This window comes from Pezoporus flaviventris, unplaced genomic scaffold (genome assembly GCF_033815535.1).
Source record: "Pezoporus flaviventris isolate CSIRO_AGI_PZ_B2104156 unplaced genomic scaffold, CSIRO_AGI_Pfla_v1 ptg000072l, whole genome shotgun sequence".
Taxonomy (NCBI): Eukaryota; Metazoa; Chordata; class Aves; order Psittaciformes; family Psittacidae; genus Pezoporus; species Pezoporus flaviventris.
Genome location: NW_026892620.1, coordinates 8663225 through 8681567, shown reverse-complemented (window position 1 = coordinate 8681567; position 18343 = coordinate 8663225). Strand labels below are relative to the sequence as shown.

At 37.0% G+C, this 18343-nt stretch overlaps 1 protein-coding gene across 1 annotated transcript in view; it reads left to right on the top strand.

The window, feature by feature from the left end:
• ITGBL1 (integrin subunit beta like 1) overlaps nucleotides 1-18343 on the top strand; it is a 137361-nt gene that overhangs the window by 62641 nt on the left and 56377 nt on the right. Inside the window, exons 3-7 of the mRNA XM_061472816.1 lie at nucleotides 478-624; nucleotides 1911-2033; nucleotides 6944-7084; nucleotides 9811-9951; nucleotides 13332-13478. Of these exons, the coding sequence (XP_061328800.1) occupies nucleotides 478-624; nucleotides 1911-2033; nucleotides 6944-7084; nucleotides 9811-9951; nucleotides 13332-13478 (699 nt within the window). The remainder of the gene's footprint in view (nucleotides 1-477; nucleotides 625-1910; nucleotides 2034-6943; nucleotides 7085-9810; nucleotides 9952-13331; nucleotides 13479-18343) is intronic.

Sequence of the window (18343 nt, the reverse complement as noted above, 5' to 3'; positions counted from 1 at the left end):
CTTGCTGCTATAGCTGGCCTACGCCTCACTCCTTTTCAGGGTTTGTACCATAATCATTAATCCAGAGTCCTCAGGCTGCAGATTCTAGCTGTTCTTTTCCTACAGTTGGTCAAGGAGGTGAATAGAATCTCTGTGCGTGCAGTTTTATTGTGTTAATAATAGTAAACAGTAGACAAATACGGAAATGAGAAAGAGATGAAAGTAGTAAGAAAGCCCATTGTCCATACAGGATGATTTAGTTCTGTATTCTTTCATAAAATAAAAACTCATATTATCTATCAAAATTACACACATTAGATTTCAAACTCATGGTGATTCCAGGTGTCTCCTCATATTTAAGATCATATTTATTCATTTCTATTTTTAATTGCATATGAACTACGTTAATCATGTTCCTTTAAGACTATAATTGATGGAATCTATTTTAAAAGATGGATTAGAAAATATAAGGACTTGACACACTCTTTCCATTGCTAGGCCATGGGAAGTGCGATTGTGGGAAGTGCAAATGTGATGAAGGCTGGTATGGTGAAGCTTGTCAGTATCCAACTACTTGCAACCTTACACGGAAAAAAAGTAATGAAATGTGCAAGAATTCTCAAGATATCATCTGTTCTGGTGCAGGTAAGAGGTCTTTTGTAGCTTTTGATGGCTTAATGTTCTCCCTGTGTTATTTTGAGAATCACTGTAATTTCTTTTCTAATTAGGAATTTTCTAGACTGTGTTTCCAAAGACTAAGAAATAACTGTATGTACACTAAAATGCTTAATTTTCATATAGGCCTATTCCTGTGCGTATGATGTGTGCTGATTCAGAATGCCTACTTTAGTACCCTGGTTTATCCATAGCTATTTTATGTTGATGAAACTACAGCTGCTTCATGCATTTTGCCCATCAAAAGGTTATAGTAAGGGCATTAACACAGAAATGGCAGAAATGGCATTTGCATATACTTTTCCAAGACATTTTTAAGCTGTAAAATAGTTATTAAAAACTGTTGTGTAAGATCTGCTGAATCATTTTAATGAAGTATTTCCATCTTCACTTTTCTGATGTGGTATCTCTCTGTTCTCTAAACACCTAAACGTCACCTAAACTGACTCTCAAAAATAAGCATGGTTCATTCTGGTCAAAGTACTTACATAAATAATTTTAAAGTACTTAAACAAGAATGTTAAGACCCGTTTTTCCTCTTTCTTTCCTTCGCTAGAAATGCTCCCATTCTAACAACTGCTAAGAGTGGCTAAGAGAGGAGTGTTTGTGAGGTCAGGAGATGAGTAAATGCTTTTGGTTTTGCTGGTATTAAACAAGACATGAATTCCAATGAGACTGACTAGGGAGTTTGAGGTAGCTTTGATGAGCTGTAGCCATAGATATTTTGTCTTGAAGGGATTGCCTTTCAATATACTGCTGACATTGCCTTTGGGGTCTGAACTCTGTTTAATTGCCAGTAAAGATGGGGAGGGATTATATGAGTTGTTGCAAAACCAGTCTTCTACTGTCACACAGCTAAACATTTCTTGTAACCCTTTTCACGAACCAATCAAGATCCACCTAAAATGTACCTTTTCTGACTCAACTGCTCCTAATCATTTGCCAGAGCAACTAGGCCATCCTACCTAAACTGAGATTCTCTATATTCTCTATTTTTTCTGTAAGTCCTTAATATGTTTATTTATGACTTTTATATGTTATCATGCATTATGTTTCAAACTGAAAAATATACAGAAGTATATTTGCAGCTAAGATTGGGCTTTCTGTTGATATGGATTGTTTCTGTGTCTGTCTTTATTTATCTGGATGATCTTCAGATTTCAGCCTTCTCGAAAATAAAATGCATACCATCTCTGATGGACTAATGAATCTTTTCCTAAACTGCTGTCATTGAGTACTGTCTTAAACATTTCCAGGTACATGTCACTGTGGCAGGTGTAAATGTGCAAACTCAGAAGGAAATGGACTTGTCTATGGTAAATTTTGTGAATGCGATGACAGAGAATGCATAGATGATGAGACAGAAGAGATTTGTACAGGTATGTACTTTAGTGCAAGAAGGGTGTTATAAAATCATTTAATTGTGTAGACCTATGAAATGTCTACTGAATACTTGCAAGAATTTAGCTTGCAGATTGTAAGTGGGAATTTCAGGTGCAGAAATGAGCTGAAGTAGAAGGTTAAAGAACAAAGAAATCCTGTGACATCTTCCGCTTTTTGGAAGAACTGCAAAAAGGATTTTACAATGTAATTCACTAAGGTAATTTGCTTAGTGTGTTTGTCTTTGGTAGAATATAAGAAGTGTTAATGCTTTGTAGTACAGATGAGAGCAAGGTGGAGGACAGAAAGAAAAATGAAAGAAAAAAAAGAAAATTAGATTACTAGCAATTTTGTCAAGGAAGCAAAACAAGAATAAATATGGATGAAAACTCAGAAGCAATTCAGGAGACAAAAAGGGAAAAGAATGAATGAAGAAAAATTTGAACTTTGATAGCAAAGGCAAAATAATAAGATAGAGTGAAATCTGCTGATATATAGAAAAGCAACTGAAATTTAAACTATGCTTTCATTTCTTTGTAAGATAGAAACCTGGCAATTTAATATTGTGCAATGCACAGCACTTATGGAATTATAAATATTGTTGCTGATACTACCAGGGAGGCTTGTCCTTAAGATGGAAGTTGCTATAGATATTTTTCAAGCTATACACAAGCATACTGTGTCTGTATGCACACTGGATGGTTCAGAACTGCTCTTAGACTATTCATACTCTGATAACAGTACTTGCTCTCTGTGTGCATGTATATATAGAGAGAGTACGTGTGTAAAATAGCTTTATCTATCTTTATCCATACACAGAGAACAAAATAAATCCTATATATTTTAGTTCCTTTGATGGGAAAAAGAACTTTTTTGTTGCATAGGATTAGGTAGAGATTTTAAGTGAGAGTAAATAAAAATGGTCTTCTGAAGTCCAAATCCAGAAGTAGAGTACAATATTTCCACTAATTGCCTAAAATAAAATGAATGTAAAGTAATAATTTCTATGTGCCAATTATGCCATGTATATATTTATTTGCTTGCAACTGTTGCATAAGGTACCAAATATGGTAAAAGTTCAGTGTTTAGTTCCAGTAAATTCTCCTTCTGCTGTTTTTGCCCATTTTTTTTTTCCTCCCACACCTGTGTGGATGCTGGTTTACATTGTTAGGTTTTCCTTAGCTCTTATTTCCCTTTGTTTCATCCAGGGGTACCATATTCCAAAACAGACCAGATGCACCTCTGTAAAAAACTAACCATGTATTCTGATGAAACAGGACAAAAAATGATGCTAGGTTCAAGTCTCTAAGGGATGTGATTCATTAGTACAAAAGCCTGATGCCTTATTTAAGGTTTGGAGCATTTTAAAGTAAATATAAACTAATGGTGTGTTGTCTTGGTTAGGTTGTTGTAAGCTGAAAAGCTTATGCACATAGGCTGTGAATCTTAGAATTCACATTGCTTTCTAACAGAACTCTACAGGACACTGTCCCACACGACATCCTTGTCTCTAAATTGGAGAGACATCAATTTGATGGATGGACCACTCAGTGGATAAAGAACTGGCTGGATGACCACACACAAAGAGTTGTGGTCAATGGCTCAATGTCCGGCTGGAGACCAGTAATGAGTGGTGTCCCTCAGGAATCGGTGTTGGGACCGGTCTTGCTCAACATCTTTGTCGCTGACATGGACAGTGGGATTGAGTGCGCCCTCAGCAAGTTTGCCGATGACACCAAGCTGTGTGGTTCAGTTGATAGGCTGGAGGGAAGGAATGCCATCCAGAGGGACCTTGACACGCTTGTGAGGTGGGCTGATGCCAGGCTTAGGAAGTTTAACCATGCCAAGTGCAAGGTCCTACACCTGGGTCGGAGCAATCCCAGGCACAGCTACAGGTTGGGCAGAGAAGAGATTCAGAGCAGCCCTGTGGAGAAGGACTTGGGGGTGCTGGTCAATGAGAAACTGAACATGAGCCAGCTTCAGTGTGTGCTCGCAGCCCAGAAAGCCAACTGTATCCTGGGCTGCATCAAAAGGAGTGTGACCAGCAGGTCAAAGGAGGTGATCCTGCCCCTCTACTCTGCTCTCCCGAGACCTCACCTGGAGTATTGTGTGCAGTTCTGGTGTCCTCAACATAAAATGGACATGGGACTGTTGGAACAAGTCCAGAGAAGGGCCATGAGAATGATCAGGGGTCTGGAGCACCTCCCGTATGAAGACAGGCTGAGAAAGTTGGGGCTGTTCAGGCTGGAGAAGAGAAGGCTGCGTGGAGACCTTATAGCAGCCTTCCAGTGTCTGAAGGGGGCCTATAAGGATGCTGGAGAGGGACTCTTCATTAGGGACTGTAATGACAAGACAAGGGGTAAGGGGTTAAAACTTAAACAGGGGAAGTTTAAATAGGATGTAAGGAGGAAATTCTTTCCTGTGAGGGTGGTGAGGCACTGGAATGGGTTGCCCAGAGAAGTTGTGAATGCTCCATCTCTGGTGGTGCTCAAGGCCATGTTGGACAGAGCCTTGGGTGATATGGTTTAGTGTGAGGTGTCCCTGCCCATGGCAGGGAGGTTGGAACTTGATGATCTTAAGGTCCTTTCCAATCCTAACTATTCTATGATTCTATGATTCTACGATTCTACAACCATATGTATTAACAAGGGTATGTGATAGGACAAGGGGTAATGACTTTAAACTGAAAGAGGGTAGATTTAGATTAGACATTAGGAAGAAGTTCTTTACTGTGAAGGTGGTGAGACACTGGCATAGGTTGCCCTGTGGATGCCCCATCCCTGCAAGTGTTCAATGGCAGGTTGCACAGGGCTTTGAGTACCCTGGTTGAGTGGAAAGTGTCCCTGCCCATGGCAGGGGAGCTCTAACTAGGTGAACTTTTGAGGTCCCTTCCATCGCAAACCATTCTATGATTCTATGATCCCACACTGAACCAAGCCTTATGCAGAAAAAATGGACACCACATGAACTGAAGGTCAAAGGAATATAATTTCATCACAGAAAAAGCAGATCCCACATGCCTATTTGGTTATTGCTTCTCTCTCGCCTCCACATGCTGCCTTTAATACCATCTCTCCTTCCACAGAATTTCCACCACAGGAATCACTTAGTTTTATTTATGAAGTAAAAAGAAACAGTGCTCAAACCCGGTTCTGCTTAGGTAGCATTGGCCTCTGGATACTCTGTCCACAGGCAAGGTGAACCTGATCAGTGCAATCAGTTTCTGTTGTACTTTCCCAGTTTGTGTAGCACCCATTTAGTTGCTACATACCCTTGATTGCCCTTGAAGGTATAGATGGATCTTCAAAGAAAGCAAATTCAGGAGTATCAAACTAATGAAAAAACAAAAGCTTCTATTTACACACATGTTTTCTAAAGGCTGCAGCTGTGAGCTGTGTTTTCATCCTGGAAAAGCATACAATGCCATGCTGAGATATGGATGTATTTTAATCTTTGCACAAGGGAATTGCATTCTTTAAGTAAATCCATTATTAGGTAAGGCAGAGTTACAAAAATGTATCAAGTTTTTCTAGTCTCAGATTTTTATCAGTCAGTTGACTGCATCACTTTTTGTTTGAGATTACATAAACTTTGGAATCAAGTTGCAGTTTATTTTTAATAAAATATCATGGTTTCTAGGAAATTAAATTCTGACATTGATAATTTTTATCCAAGGCACTTTGTTTTTCTTTCTCTAATGGAGTGATTTTGTCTTCAGTCAAGAGCAAGAGGTAGAAAATTGTATCATTTAATTCAAAATTCTTTGAGGACTACACAAGAGTGAGTGAAGATTGAAGTAGTGATATTTTAATCTGCAAAAACTGCCAGTGGATCAAGTTAATTTGCTTCTTCACCTTTTTTCCTTTAATTTCTTATCCCTTCTTAAGGAACATCCCTTTAGTAAAAAACATTATTTTAGACTTTGTTGTTTATTTATCTAATTATTTTTTAATCTTCTGTTATATTTTGACATGTGACCAAAAAATTGTAATGAAAAATCCATGATTAATTTTAAAAACAAAAACCAAAACAAAACCAAAATGAAAATATTTTCCCCAGGTCTGAATTTGACAGTTAAGGATATAAGTTGACCAGACTGTGATGGAAATGACCAGGTCTACTAAGCTTAACATGCCTGGAGAGAAAAAAGGAGATCCTGACTTGATCTTTCTAGTAAAGAATTAATTTATTGCCTTAGGATAAGTAAGAGTTGCAGCTACTTAATTTAAATGCTTTGTGTCATTGAAACACATGGCAGAAGTACCTTAGTGGATCAAAATATTCAGAAGCTGGTTTCATGAAGCCTCAGATGACCCCAGTATCTTTTGGAGAGATGTGTGGTTTGTTAAATGAAGATCTAAAAGGTGCATTTTACTATGTCTTATTTTTCATGAACTGGTTTATCCATGCTCAAAGATCTTAACAGGTAAGAAGGGAAGCCACATACAATGTAAACAGCTTTTAAATCAAAGTCCCTGTGCTGGAATTATCTGACGAGTCAAGAACACACAGTGTTTTCTTAGACATGCTAAGTATGATGGGCAAGTGTGTCCTATCTTGACATTTAAAACTGTGCTTAAATCTTAAATTTTAACTATTACATTTACTGTCTTCCAAATTTACCTATAAAGTTTCAAAAATTAAGCTTACAAATATAAAAATAGTGATTATTATTATTTATGGATTAAATTGAATCTGTAATTAAATGAAAACTTATTCTAAAATAGACTTGGGGGAAAAGCATAACTCAGATATCCTTTGTCTTGTTTTATGCAGACATATACAGTCTATAAATTATTTCTATTCTGAGTGTAATGCTAAAAGTTTTTAAAACAAAAAACAGTTAAATTGTTAATGCCTTTTAAAAACTTGCCTCTTTCTCACTGTATAAAATTTGTTTTGGCTTAAGGCCATGGAAAGTGTTACTGTGGAAACTGTTACTGTGAGGCTGGTTGGCATGGAGATAAATGTGAATTCCAGTGTGACATCACCCCCTGGGAGATCAAGAAAAGATGCACATCTCCAGATGGCAAAATCTGCAGCAACAGAGGTGTGTCATTCGCACGTTCCTTCTATGCATATTTATATAGCGTGTTTTTATTTTACATTATGCATTTTCTGCAGTAGGACATCATAGTGGTGTTTGCTGATAGTTTCTAATTTACTCTCAATTATTTCAAGTCTGGATATACATTTCCAAGTGAGTGCATAGATACCTGTTTTTAGGTATAAACTTATACATATCTACACCCATTTTTGGATTAAGCTGACCCAAGTTGTTTTCATCCTTCACTTTTATAGTAAGACTGAGCAGGATAATTTGTTAATATATGCTTTGGTGAGAGAGCTACCCTGCAAAATAAAGTATTAGCAGACTTTTGACTTAGAATGGATTGGTGCTATAAGGCCAACAGGGGTGTATGTCAATTCACTCTTCAAGAAGACTAAGAACCCACAACTGAATAAGGAAAGTGAAAACACAAAGCTTTTAGTTTCCACTGCAACCTGAAAAGAACAACTGCAAAGTGTTTAGTAACAATGCTGTGGAATGCATATGGGGCTGGAAAGGTAGACTTCACACTATTTCTAATTGCATGGGATTTTATTTGCATAAAGTTCTGTCTAATTTTGCCATTTTGGAAAAAAAAAAAGGCACAAAATAATGTTGATTTTTACTAGCTGCTATGTTTGATTTCACTGAATAAAGAGTTACAAACCCCATGTTATTTTTGGGGTGATAGTTCAGTATAGTTTCAGTAGTACTTAAGCACAAGCCACATGGAAACCTTTCTTAAAAGCAGCTCTACTGACAAAACTTGCTATAGTGTGAACATCTAATTATCCTGAGAGCATTTAGAAAACTGTCTTGTCTTAATTACAAGGAAATTGAAAGACTGGCTTAAATAGATCATGTAGGCTCATTTGGTCTTGGAACATCAGCAGTAAAAAAATATCTGTAATTCTGGAAATAATAAATATCAAAATGGCTTCAGATCAGATGTTTTGTTTGTACAAAGAAAGTAATTACTTGACAAAGAATTTCTTGTCAAAGCAATTTTTTTTTTCAAATTTCAAATTTTAGTATGCAAGCATGTCTTTAAATTTACATTGTGAGTGGGGCGCAAATGAGGATTAATAGTATAGCTGATATTCTGAATAGCTCTCCTATACAAAGGTACATTCATGGAATACTTCCATATTTTTAGCCTTTCATGTATTTGTTATTTTATCCATATAAAAATTCTGTAGGCTTTTGACTGCACAAAGTTGCTTTCCAACACAGTATTTCTACTCTCTATACTCCTATTAACCCAGTTCTCTGTGTTTATACATCTTGTGGTATAGCTGAAGTTCACCTTGTCAGTCTTGGGCCTTCTAAAAAATTAAATAGCAAGGCTAACCTTGCTGTCTAGCCTCCTTCAGCGCTAAGGTGGATAAATTGTCTGTATCTTTCCACCAACCTAGTCAACCAGCTGAAACCAGATGTGAATCTTTAGATTTTTTTAAACCTTGGTGAGACAGTGTTTTTCCTTCCAATATCCAAGACAGCTGATTCAAATTCACTTTGAAGTTGTTTCTGGGAAGAGAAATCACTCCCCAGATGCATTTCCTCATTTTCTGGGCTTTCTTTGTTTGTTGCTATTGTGTTGGTTTTTTTTCTTCTCCTTTAGTAATGGCACTGAATTGTAAAAGTATCAAAAATCAGGTTCACATTTTTTGAGGGCTGTCTTGGTGGCTTTAGCACCAAAGGGGCAGGGCAGCAAGTCTTCTGCATGATGTAACTGTCATGCATCCACAATTGCGTAGACCTTCTCTCGTCAGAGGATGTGCCCATGTCTACATGTACTCTTTAGTCATGCTGTCCTGATATCCTCAAATGCATTATATTGTTCAGAGCGATCTCAAGAAGAAGACAAAGGCTTTGGTGGAGTAATAGAAGGTGAACCTATTCTTAAGATGATTAATTGCCTGCATCTGTAAGGTTTGGCTGCTTCTTTATGCCTGTTGGCATCTCAGAAAAAGTAGTGAGTGTATGGCCCTGAAGCATATTTGGATTTCTGAATAAGGAAACTGTCTTTTTGTCCTGACTTTTCCTCAACAAGTAGGATGTGTGTTCTCTGTATATCAGTAAGGTTGTGCAAAATTAGTATCTTTGTCATATTTCACATTTCCCTTCTTATTGTGAACAACAGCCCTGAATATTGACTTTGGAAAAGCAGAAAAGTATCATTTTTATGTAGGTCTGTACTGATGATCTTCTTAGGTAGAGAATGACCTTCTAGACATTTTCAGCTGGGTTAATATGGATTCCCTTCTAGTTTAAATGTTTATGCTTTAACAATCATTAATTATCCACTGTGCCCAAGCCCAAGTTATTTAAACAACATTGATTTTTATTCTCATTAGTGTCAAGGCAAATTACGGTTGATGTCAAAGATTTACAATTGTTCTGTGCTCTATATTTTTCTGTTGATTCCTAGCAAGGCTCAACAGCAAAAAGAAACTTGAACGGGAAGAAAACTTGTTTGTATGAAGTATTACTACGAAATAATCATAGAAGGTTTTAAGTCATAGAAGATGAACATACTCTCATGATTAACACTTGTAGCTTTGAAACTGCATTCCTGTGAGAGCAGACAATTCACAAGTGTAAATTCCTGTAATCAAACTACTATTGCTCTAAATTGCTCAGTTAATCTGCTCTGGCTCTCTCTTTTTTTTTTTTTTTTTTACACTCTTTCTTTTTTTTTTTTTTCCCCTCTTTTTTTTTCTTAGGCACATGTGTATGTGGGGAATGCACATGCCATGATGTGGACCCCACAGGTGTCTGGGGAGATATTCATGGAGATACTTGTGAGTGTGATGAAAGAAACTGCAAAGCAGTGTATGATAGATATTCTGATGACTTCTGTTCAGGTAAGGAATATATAAGGAACTTATTTACAGTTTTATGACGGAAACATTCAATTGGTCTGATCTTGCTCTTCCTTAGTCTTCCAATTCTCATTTTCCTGTCTTAAAATATACCAAGCTTTAGCTGTCTTCTTTTTTTATTTGTTTGTTTTGGGTTTTTTTTTGGAGAGGTGTAGTGGGTTTTTTAGATTAATTAATTAATTCTAAAGTTTTCATAAAACTTTTTTTTTTCTATGCCTTTTAACAAAATTGTGTAAATATTAATCACTTTTAGGTGCCCATCTCCCTTCTAACACTCTTTTCTTCAGTGTAACCTGACATAAATTGGAGAATGGTTGAAACTTTCAAATATATGCATCTCCTTCCTTGGGAAAATTTAAATTTGAAAAGTTGTTAGATCAAATTTTATTTGTTATTACATGTTATATGTCAGGGAGAGGACAAGCGAGGGGAAAAAATTTGAGGAAAAGTGAATTGATGAATTAATGAAAAACAGTATCCTGAGAATGCCAATTGACCTGAGAACAAATAGAACATCAATATGTGGAAAATATGAATGTCTAGTCCAGCTGCACATCACTGGCTGTACATCTTAGACACATTCACCTTCCTTTTTTCTTCTACCTCATAGCATTATATTCAAATTAGTTAATGTCCATCCAGCCATCCAAGGTTTGCAGTGTATTTAAATTGGTGATTTGTCTATTATCTAACAAAAGCTGACATTCTGTGTGAGATCTTGCATACAATTTTTTATAGTTACTGATAAAATTGCTAATATTGGGCAGGAGAAAAGGACTCTGGTCAATACACAGCATTCAATTTGTACACGCAAGAACCTTTTGAAAACAAATGAGGGTGGTTTCAAAGGGACTTGACAGATTACAGGTTGCCAGCTCTAATGCATCCAGTAGAAATTTGCTCTGGGCTAATTAATAATAAGAAGATTGCAGTCACATTAAGGAAAGTAGTGATGTGGTTTATTCTCCTATTACTAGAATGAGAGATTCCTCATAGAACGATTGTAAGAGTTATCCATAATAGGGAGAGAAGGCTGAAACAAACATGATACATAAAATTCTTAACCTCTTGTTTGCCTGTTTTGTTGTTTTTTTAAAGTAAATATTGATGAATCACTAGCTAACAAATGCAAGAGAGAGAGAGAAAAAAAAGCAGCATTGCTAAAAACCATCAGCAAATTAATTTTCTTGTTACTGTTTTAGCCACCTACAAATGTTAGATAGGTTTATTTAATTAATAAGCTGGAAGGAGGTAGAACTGCAGACATGAGAGCAGCAGGAAGATTGACTTTGGGATGTTGTCAATTTTTTAATGTATTATTGTGTTGCTGAGTATGTTTTTAGCACTTAGGGGCTGATCAAAATGTCAGCATCAGTTACAGAATACAAAGCTAAAAAACAATGCAGAAAATATGCTCTGTAGTTAAGGGTGAACTCAAGAGTTTCAAACCTAATTAGATTAAAGCAAACCTGTAGCATCTACAGCTAATGCTGTATCACTGGAACATGGCTTGAACTCTCTCTTATCCAGACATTACTGCCATTGCTGGTGCTGCTGCCCGGGGTGGTAACTGTTGTAAGAAAGCAAAGTATAAGAAAGTATGGACAGTTACAAAGGAATCGGGGAAAGATATTGTCATTTCACATTGGATTAAGGATTGGTACAATACTCTTTATTACACAGCCATGAGCAAACCTTATGAGAGATACAAAAGAAGGCACTCATATGGTTTGCTTTAAGTAACTAAAACTCATGAAGTATAGCTTAGTTTTTCTACCTAATCAGAAGAAAAAGTATTCTTATTCTTATCAATTCCATTTCCATTACATTTCAAAAAAGCCTAATTTAAGCTTAAATGGCCAACCAAGAATGCATTCCTGAAATAAAGCATGCAGAAAATCCATATTCATATTAAGTAGTGTGAACAGTGTCTGTTTACAAAACAAATAGATAATACATCAAATAGAGGTGATATAAAACTTTTTCTGTCTTTTTCTGCCTAGCCAATACATAAAACTAGAAACCACATTGCCCTGATTAGCAGATTGAAATGATAGGAAATCGTGTTTACATGTAAAGACTTTATTGCAAATGAATGAAATACTATGTTTACTCCATAAACTACAAATGACAGAAATTGACAGCCCTGATGTGAGGATTTAACATCAAGCAACAGCAGCTCCCTCCAGAAACTTCATATGGCTTGGGGTGACTGTCAATTTGCAGTACATCATATTAGGAACTGGATGCCTTCTTTTAACATCTGAAGTGCAGTTCAGTATGTTACTGAATTATTTTCTTTAAGAGGTGTTTGCAACATTAAAGTGATTCTCTTCCTTTAAAAGGAGAATATCTTTCATGACTTGCCATAGGAAGAAAAAAGGCTTCCTTAAAAAAATTCCTACATTCATACATCTCATTATCTCCTTTGCTGTGGCTTTAGCAAAGAAAATATTTTATGAAAGAACATCATCCTCTCATAAGTATGTTTACCTGTAAGGAGCTACACATGGAAGCAAAAGAGCATTAGGCTCATGATGAAGGGAAAGGGGCTTGGTTTTTCTTGGTCTGGATATGTTAGCATTCGTATGGAGGAAATAGCTTGTTTGGATGGCTTTCCAGGTTAAGTTCTCAGAAGGGGTTCACCCCTAACTCTTGGCTGTTGCTTTTTTTTTTTTTTTAAAGAAACTGTCCAGAAAAGTTTCCTTGGAGATCAGTTGCTTTTCCTTACCTCAACTTGTACAATGAAAGTTGCATTTATATTGCTATGTTCAGACATGGTCAGGGGGAGTCAAGTTAGCTAAAGAGATGCCAAAACCACTGCCCTACTGAAATAAGAACTGATTATGTCCAGTATTTTATTATTTGCACATCACTATTTAGTAGAAGGCATTGGTTTCAGACTTGGAACTGGTGCAACTTTGTTTGTCTGTAGTGGATCACATTGATTACAAATAGGTTAAAGATTATATTGATATATTACTTAGAGAGTATGCTGCAACTGTAGTAGAAAAAGAATATAAATGTTAATGAAATATTGCCTTATGCTGGCCTAAGTTTTCCAGACAATGGTGAATGTGTATTTGTAAATTTTCCACCTTTTCACGAGGAGTGTGTGCCAAAGGCAAAGAAGCCCTTAACACACAAAAAATAATAAAAAAATAAAATTAAAGGAAATATGGGTCAAATAGAATGGTAGACCAGTGATATTTTCAGAGAAAAGTAGATATACTCATTTGGTTGTATTTTTGCCAGTCTGATTATTTAATATTATCACAGCTTTGAGAAAGTTCATCTAATCATGAGGTTTTAATACTTATCATCAGTATGGAGGCTAATCTTTAACTGCATTCACTGTAAAGGTCATGGACAGTGTAATTGTGGAAGGTGTGACTGTAAAGAAGGATGGACTGGGAAAAAGTGTGAACATCCACATTCTTGTCCATTGTCACCTGAGGAGAGTGCTAAAAAATGCCAAGGAAATTCTAATTTACCTTGCTCTGGAAGAGGTAAGCACATTTCTGGAAGAATTTTCATGCCCTTGAAATGTACTTCCATTAAAAAATTTTTTACAGATGTCCAACATTACTAGTACTGAAAAATGTGAACTTTCTTGGCTTACTGTGCATAAATCACACCTGTGTACCTTATGGGAAGGGAGGAGAAGAATACAAAGGTCACCTATTTTTCCTGTCATCCACTACTTTGTATTTTGTTTTACATATCTCAACATTTGGTTTGGAGATTTACAAGGGTGCTTTGAAGTTTACTGCAGTTAAGTCTTTACTACATTAAAAATATGAACCTATTCTATGCATTCTTTGACAAAGCCAGCATGAGATTTTCAGCCTGTGTAAAATGTTGTGGCACCAATGTGGGAGAGCTGTTTGGATTTACACCGCCTAAGAACCTGCCCCACTGAGTGCAGGACTGACTTCTATAATGCAGTTGTTCTTCAGTGCAGTACGCTTGTTAGCCACTGGCTTTTCATTTGAAAGCACTTCTTTGTGACACTGTGTAGCCTTTTCAAAAGCTTTGAGTACAAAAATATACATACAGTTGAAATACACATTGCAAGTGAAATGAAACTTTTCTCAGAAGGAAAAGAACCTGCCAATTTTAATCTGTCACTGTGTGAAATGTGGTTTTCTGCAGAAAAGAGAGAGAAAAGTAAATAAGAGACAGACTTTTGCTAGAACTGGTAATTGAAGTTCTGAATTTTGTCCACTTAGGTATTTGCTGGGAAAGGTCTAAAGTTATTCTTGAATTGTTGCATCTGACCTGAAATGTAATTTCAGTTGCAATTTCTTCTTTCAACAATGCTTTCTAATGTAGTCAAAAACTGTAGGTTGTCCACCCAAGTCAGCACTCTATAACTGTATTTTTCTCCCCACGTAAATGGGTAGCAGCTCATAAGTTAGTAGCGCAGCATTATCTGCATCTTTAAAGAATTATGTATTAACAGTTTGTTGCTTGCTCTTTTCTTCATTAAGCTACAGTTTTGCAGCGAATTACATCTCTCTTGCTAAAAATTCTCAAATAAATTTTTGTCTACAAGTTAGGTGAAGCATGGGCATCTGTAAGGAATTAACTGCATTTTATTGTTCGTGATCACAAGGATTAAAACTAAAAGAAAAGAGTGTTAACATTTGATTGATTTATTTATATTTTTTTAAATGCTAGCTCAGTGTTTTCCTGTTCTTATTGGATGCTAAATGTCTCTTCTCTCACCTGCTTCACTAGGAGTTGTGTATGTTGAACATTTGGAGTTAATTCTATGATTTAATTGCATTGTGCACTATGAGAGTCAAATGGCAGAGAAAAGAATTATATACATAACAACGAGTTTAATCTGAGTTAAAATAGAGTCTTAAGTTATGGAAAATAATGTTCCATTTATATTTCAAATTTTGAAAGTTTTATTAATATAGTGTGAAATATTTTTCCTGAAAAAAAAAAAAACAAACCCCAAAAAACTGAAACCACTCCAAACCCAAAAAACCCTACCTGAGTGTTAATGCTGGCAGTGCTCTCCAGCTGATATATTAACAGTGAAATAAGTCCCTTTCAGGTGTATTAATTTGACTGGATGATCTGTTGATCAACATTTTAAAATAAAGCGCAAGCAATATCTATTGGAATAAAAGAAATATTTGATAGTGGCTTTCACTAAACTTCCTTTGACTTCCAAACAAGAAATCACCAAGTTGTATAAGGAATGCAAATGGCATTCCAAATCCATGGATGTGAATCTAGGAAACGGTATGATAGACTGATGCTGTAATAAAGGATCAAGAGACTCTGCATTCCATGATACAAACAAATAAATAAATTAAAAAACACCCCCAAAAATGCCAAACACCAAAAAAACCCAACCCACCCCCCCAAACCCCCCAAAAAACCCCAAACCAACCAACTAAATAATCCAATCAAATGACACCTGTTTTAAGTCTTCTGGAGAGGGAAAGGCCACAGACTTGTAAAAGCAGCATAACTGAAATCCATAGGGAGGATACTGTGACAAGAAAGGGAAAGTTCCAAAGGAAATCAAAGTGGAACTCTTTCCATTTGAACATTAGTGTTTTGGTAACCTCCTTGTAACATTTTTCTCCTAGTCCTATCATTAGGTACTCTCTAAAAATTACTTTCCCTACGAAAGCATGTTAAGGATGAGGAGAGAGATTCTCGCCAGCTTCATTCATCTAAAGTGAATAATCCCTTTTACTCTTTTATTCCTGAGAGTGGTGTTTGTTTTTTTACTTGCTGCATGACTTTTCACTTTAGATATAATACTTTTACAGTGAAAGTTTGTCCTTTTAAGAAAACACTCTGTACAAAAAGGACCAGTGCCAGAGCGAAAGGAAAAGACACACACAAAAAAATCCTTATAGTAAGAAATAAAGAGATAACATATTGTTGTCAGGATTAAGGAACAAGAAAAACCCCTTTTCACTTTAAAATGTCCACCACACACTTGAGTTTCCCCTTAGGGCAAGAAGCAGATTTCAAAATAGTTATAATAAAAAAGCCTTCAGGAAGAGAATTGAAAATAAAAAGAGTAGGTTTTGAGAACAGAGGAGAGTGTTTTGTCTAAATAATCTTGTTCTCATCACTTACCTTTAGTGAAGGCAGACATCCATGGCAGTTATCTAAAGACAGAAAAATAACAAATATTGTTGGTGGTGTCTTTTACCATTTTAATCTCTTTTCTAAGATTGCTTTTATTTATTTGTTGTATGGTGAGAATGAAACTGTTTCTTTATCTGTGAAATGGCAGAAGCGCGGCTGGTGGCATGTGCCAGGTCATGAGAGCTAGTTCTGTGCTATTACCACTGGAGCCTTATTTACAGTAGCTTTATTTCCCCAAATTTCTGGTTCTTTTGTTCTAAGTGCAGTTATTGATGAAGGACTTTGGGGTCCCCCTCTATTACATTTCCAAAACAAATCGACCAAAACCTGTTCCTATTTCTATCAGGTACCTATAGAAAAGCATTGTCTCCAAAGTCTGCGCTTGTTGACGTAGTAAAGGAAGATGATAGTAGAAGTTGCCATTTGAATAATTCACTATACTTGATATATGACAGGATAGGGTTAGAACGGAAAAGTGTAAACAATCCTAAGTTAAAATCTAGGTTACTATCCCTGCTACCAGCTCTTTATTACAGCCTCTAATTATGCAAATTGCACTGTTTAATTGAAGTGTAAATTACTCTAATGTACATAATCTCTGAATTTGGCCTGCTGTTTTCATTCATTTTGCATGACCCTTGCATTCTGAAGGAGGTCTTAATTAGTGTTATAGGAGACAGCCTGGCAGCAAGTAATGTTATTAGCTGGTGTAACAAGAACAGAACATAAATGCAAGTCATGCATCACATCTCTAGATTTCACCTCATCAACTTTGAGACTGAGCTCCGTTATACATCTGTGCACTTCAAGCAGAGAGGCACCCTAACTGTACTAGCACTTTAATGCCAAATGAGCTGGCATAACAATATTTGTTATACAATTTGATATACCCTTATATGCTGGACTGGCACTCTGAACTCCAGTTGTAGTCTGTTGAAGGCAAAAGGAAAAATATAGATAAACAGTTGTATCACAATCCTGCTAGATTTGTCTATCAGGACTTTAAATCACTGATTTAAGCTGCTGCTCTGATTCAGGCTCTGCATGAGCCTCCCTCTCTCTGCTAATTGAAGCATGATTCTCTGGAAGCTGCCTTTTAGAATCATAGAATCACAGAATCATAGAATAGTTAGGGTTGGAAAGGACCTTAAGATCATCTAGTTCCAACCTCCTGCCATGGGCAGGGACATCTCACAGTTAACCATGCCACCCAAGGCTCTGTCCAGCCTGGCCTTGAACACCGCCAGCGATGAAGCACTCACATCTTCTCTGGGCAACCCATTCCAGTGCCTCACCACCCTTACAGTAAAGAACTTCCTCCTTACACCCAATTTAAACTTCCCCTGTTTAAGTTTTAACCCGTTACCCCTTGTCCTGTCACTACAGTCCCTAATGAAGAGTCCCTCCCCAGCATCCCTGTAGGCCCCCTTCAGATACTGGAAGGCTGCTATGAGGTCTCCATGCAGCCTTCTCTTCTCCAGCCTGAACAGCCCCAACTCCCTCAGCCTGTCTTCATACAGGAGGTGCTCCAGTCCCCTGATCATCCTCATGGCCCTTCTCTGGACTTGTTCCAACAGTCCCATGTCCTTTTTATGTTGAGGATACCAGAACTGCACACAATACTCACGAGAGCAGAATAGAGGGGCAGGATCACCTCCTTCGACCTGCTGGTCACGCTCCTTTTGATGCAGCCCAGTATATGGCTGGTTTTTGGGCTGCAAGCGCACACTGAAGCCGGCTCATGTTCATTTTCTCATCGACCAACACCCCCAAGTCCTTCTCCACAGGACTGCTCTGAATCTCTTCTCTGCCCAACCTGTAGCTGTGCCTGGGATTGCCCTGACCCAGGTGTAGGACCTTGCACTTGGCTTGGTTGAACTTCATAAAATTGGCATTGTCATTGGCTTGGTGTCATCGGCAAACTTGCTGAGGGCGCACTCAATCCCACTGTCCATGTCAGTGACAAAGATGTTGAACAAGACTGGTCCCAACACTGATCCCTGAGGGACACCACTCGCTACTGTTTTCCAACTGGACATTGAGCTGCTGACCACAACTTTTTGCGTGTGAGCATCCAGCCAGTTCTTTATCCACCAAAGCCAGTTCTTTATCTACTGATATTGGGAAAGGCAGTTTAGAACTGTTGAGAATAGGTCACCTTTTTCCATTTCTGATTTTTTAAAATGCATATTGATATTATTATTATAATCATCATGATCATTACTAATCAGTGTTCAGGAGCTCA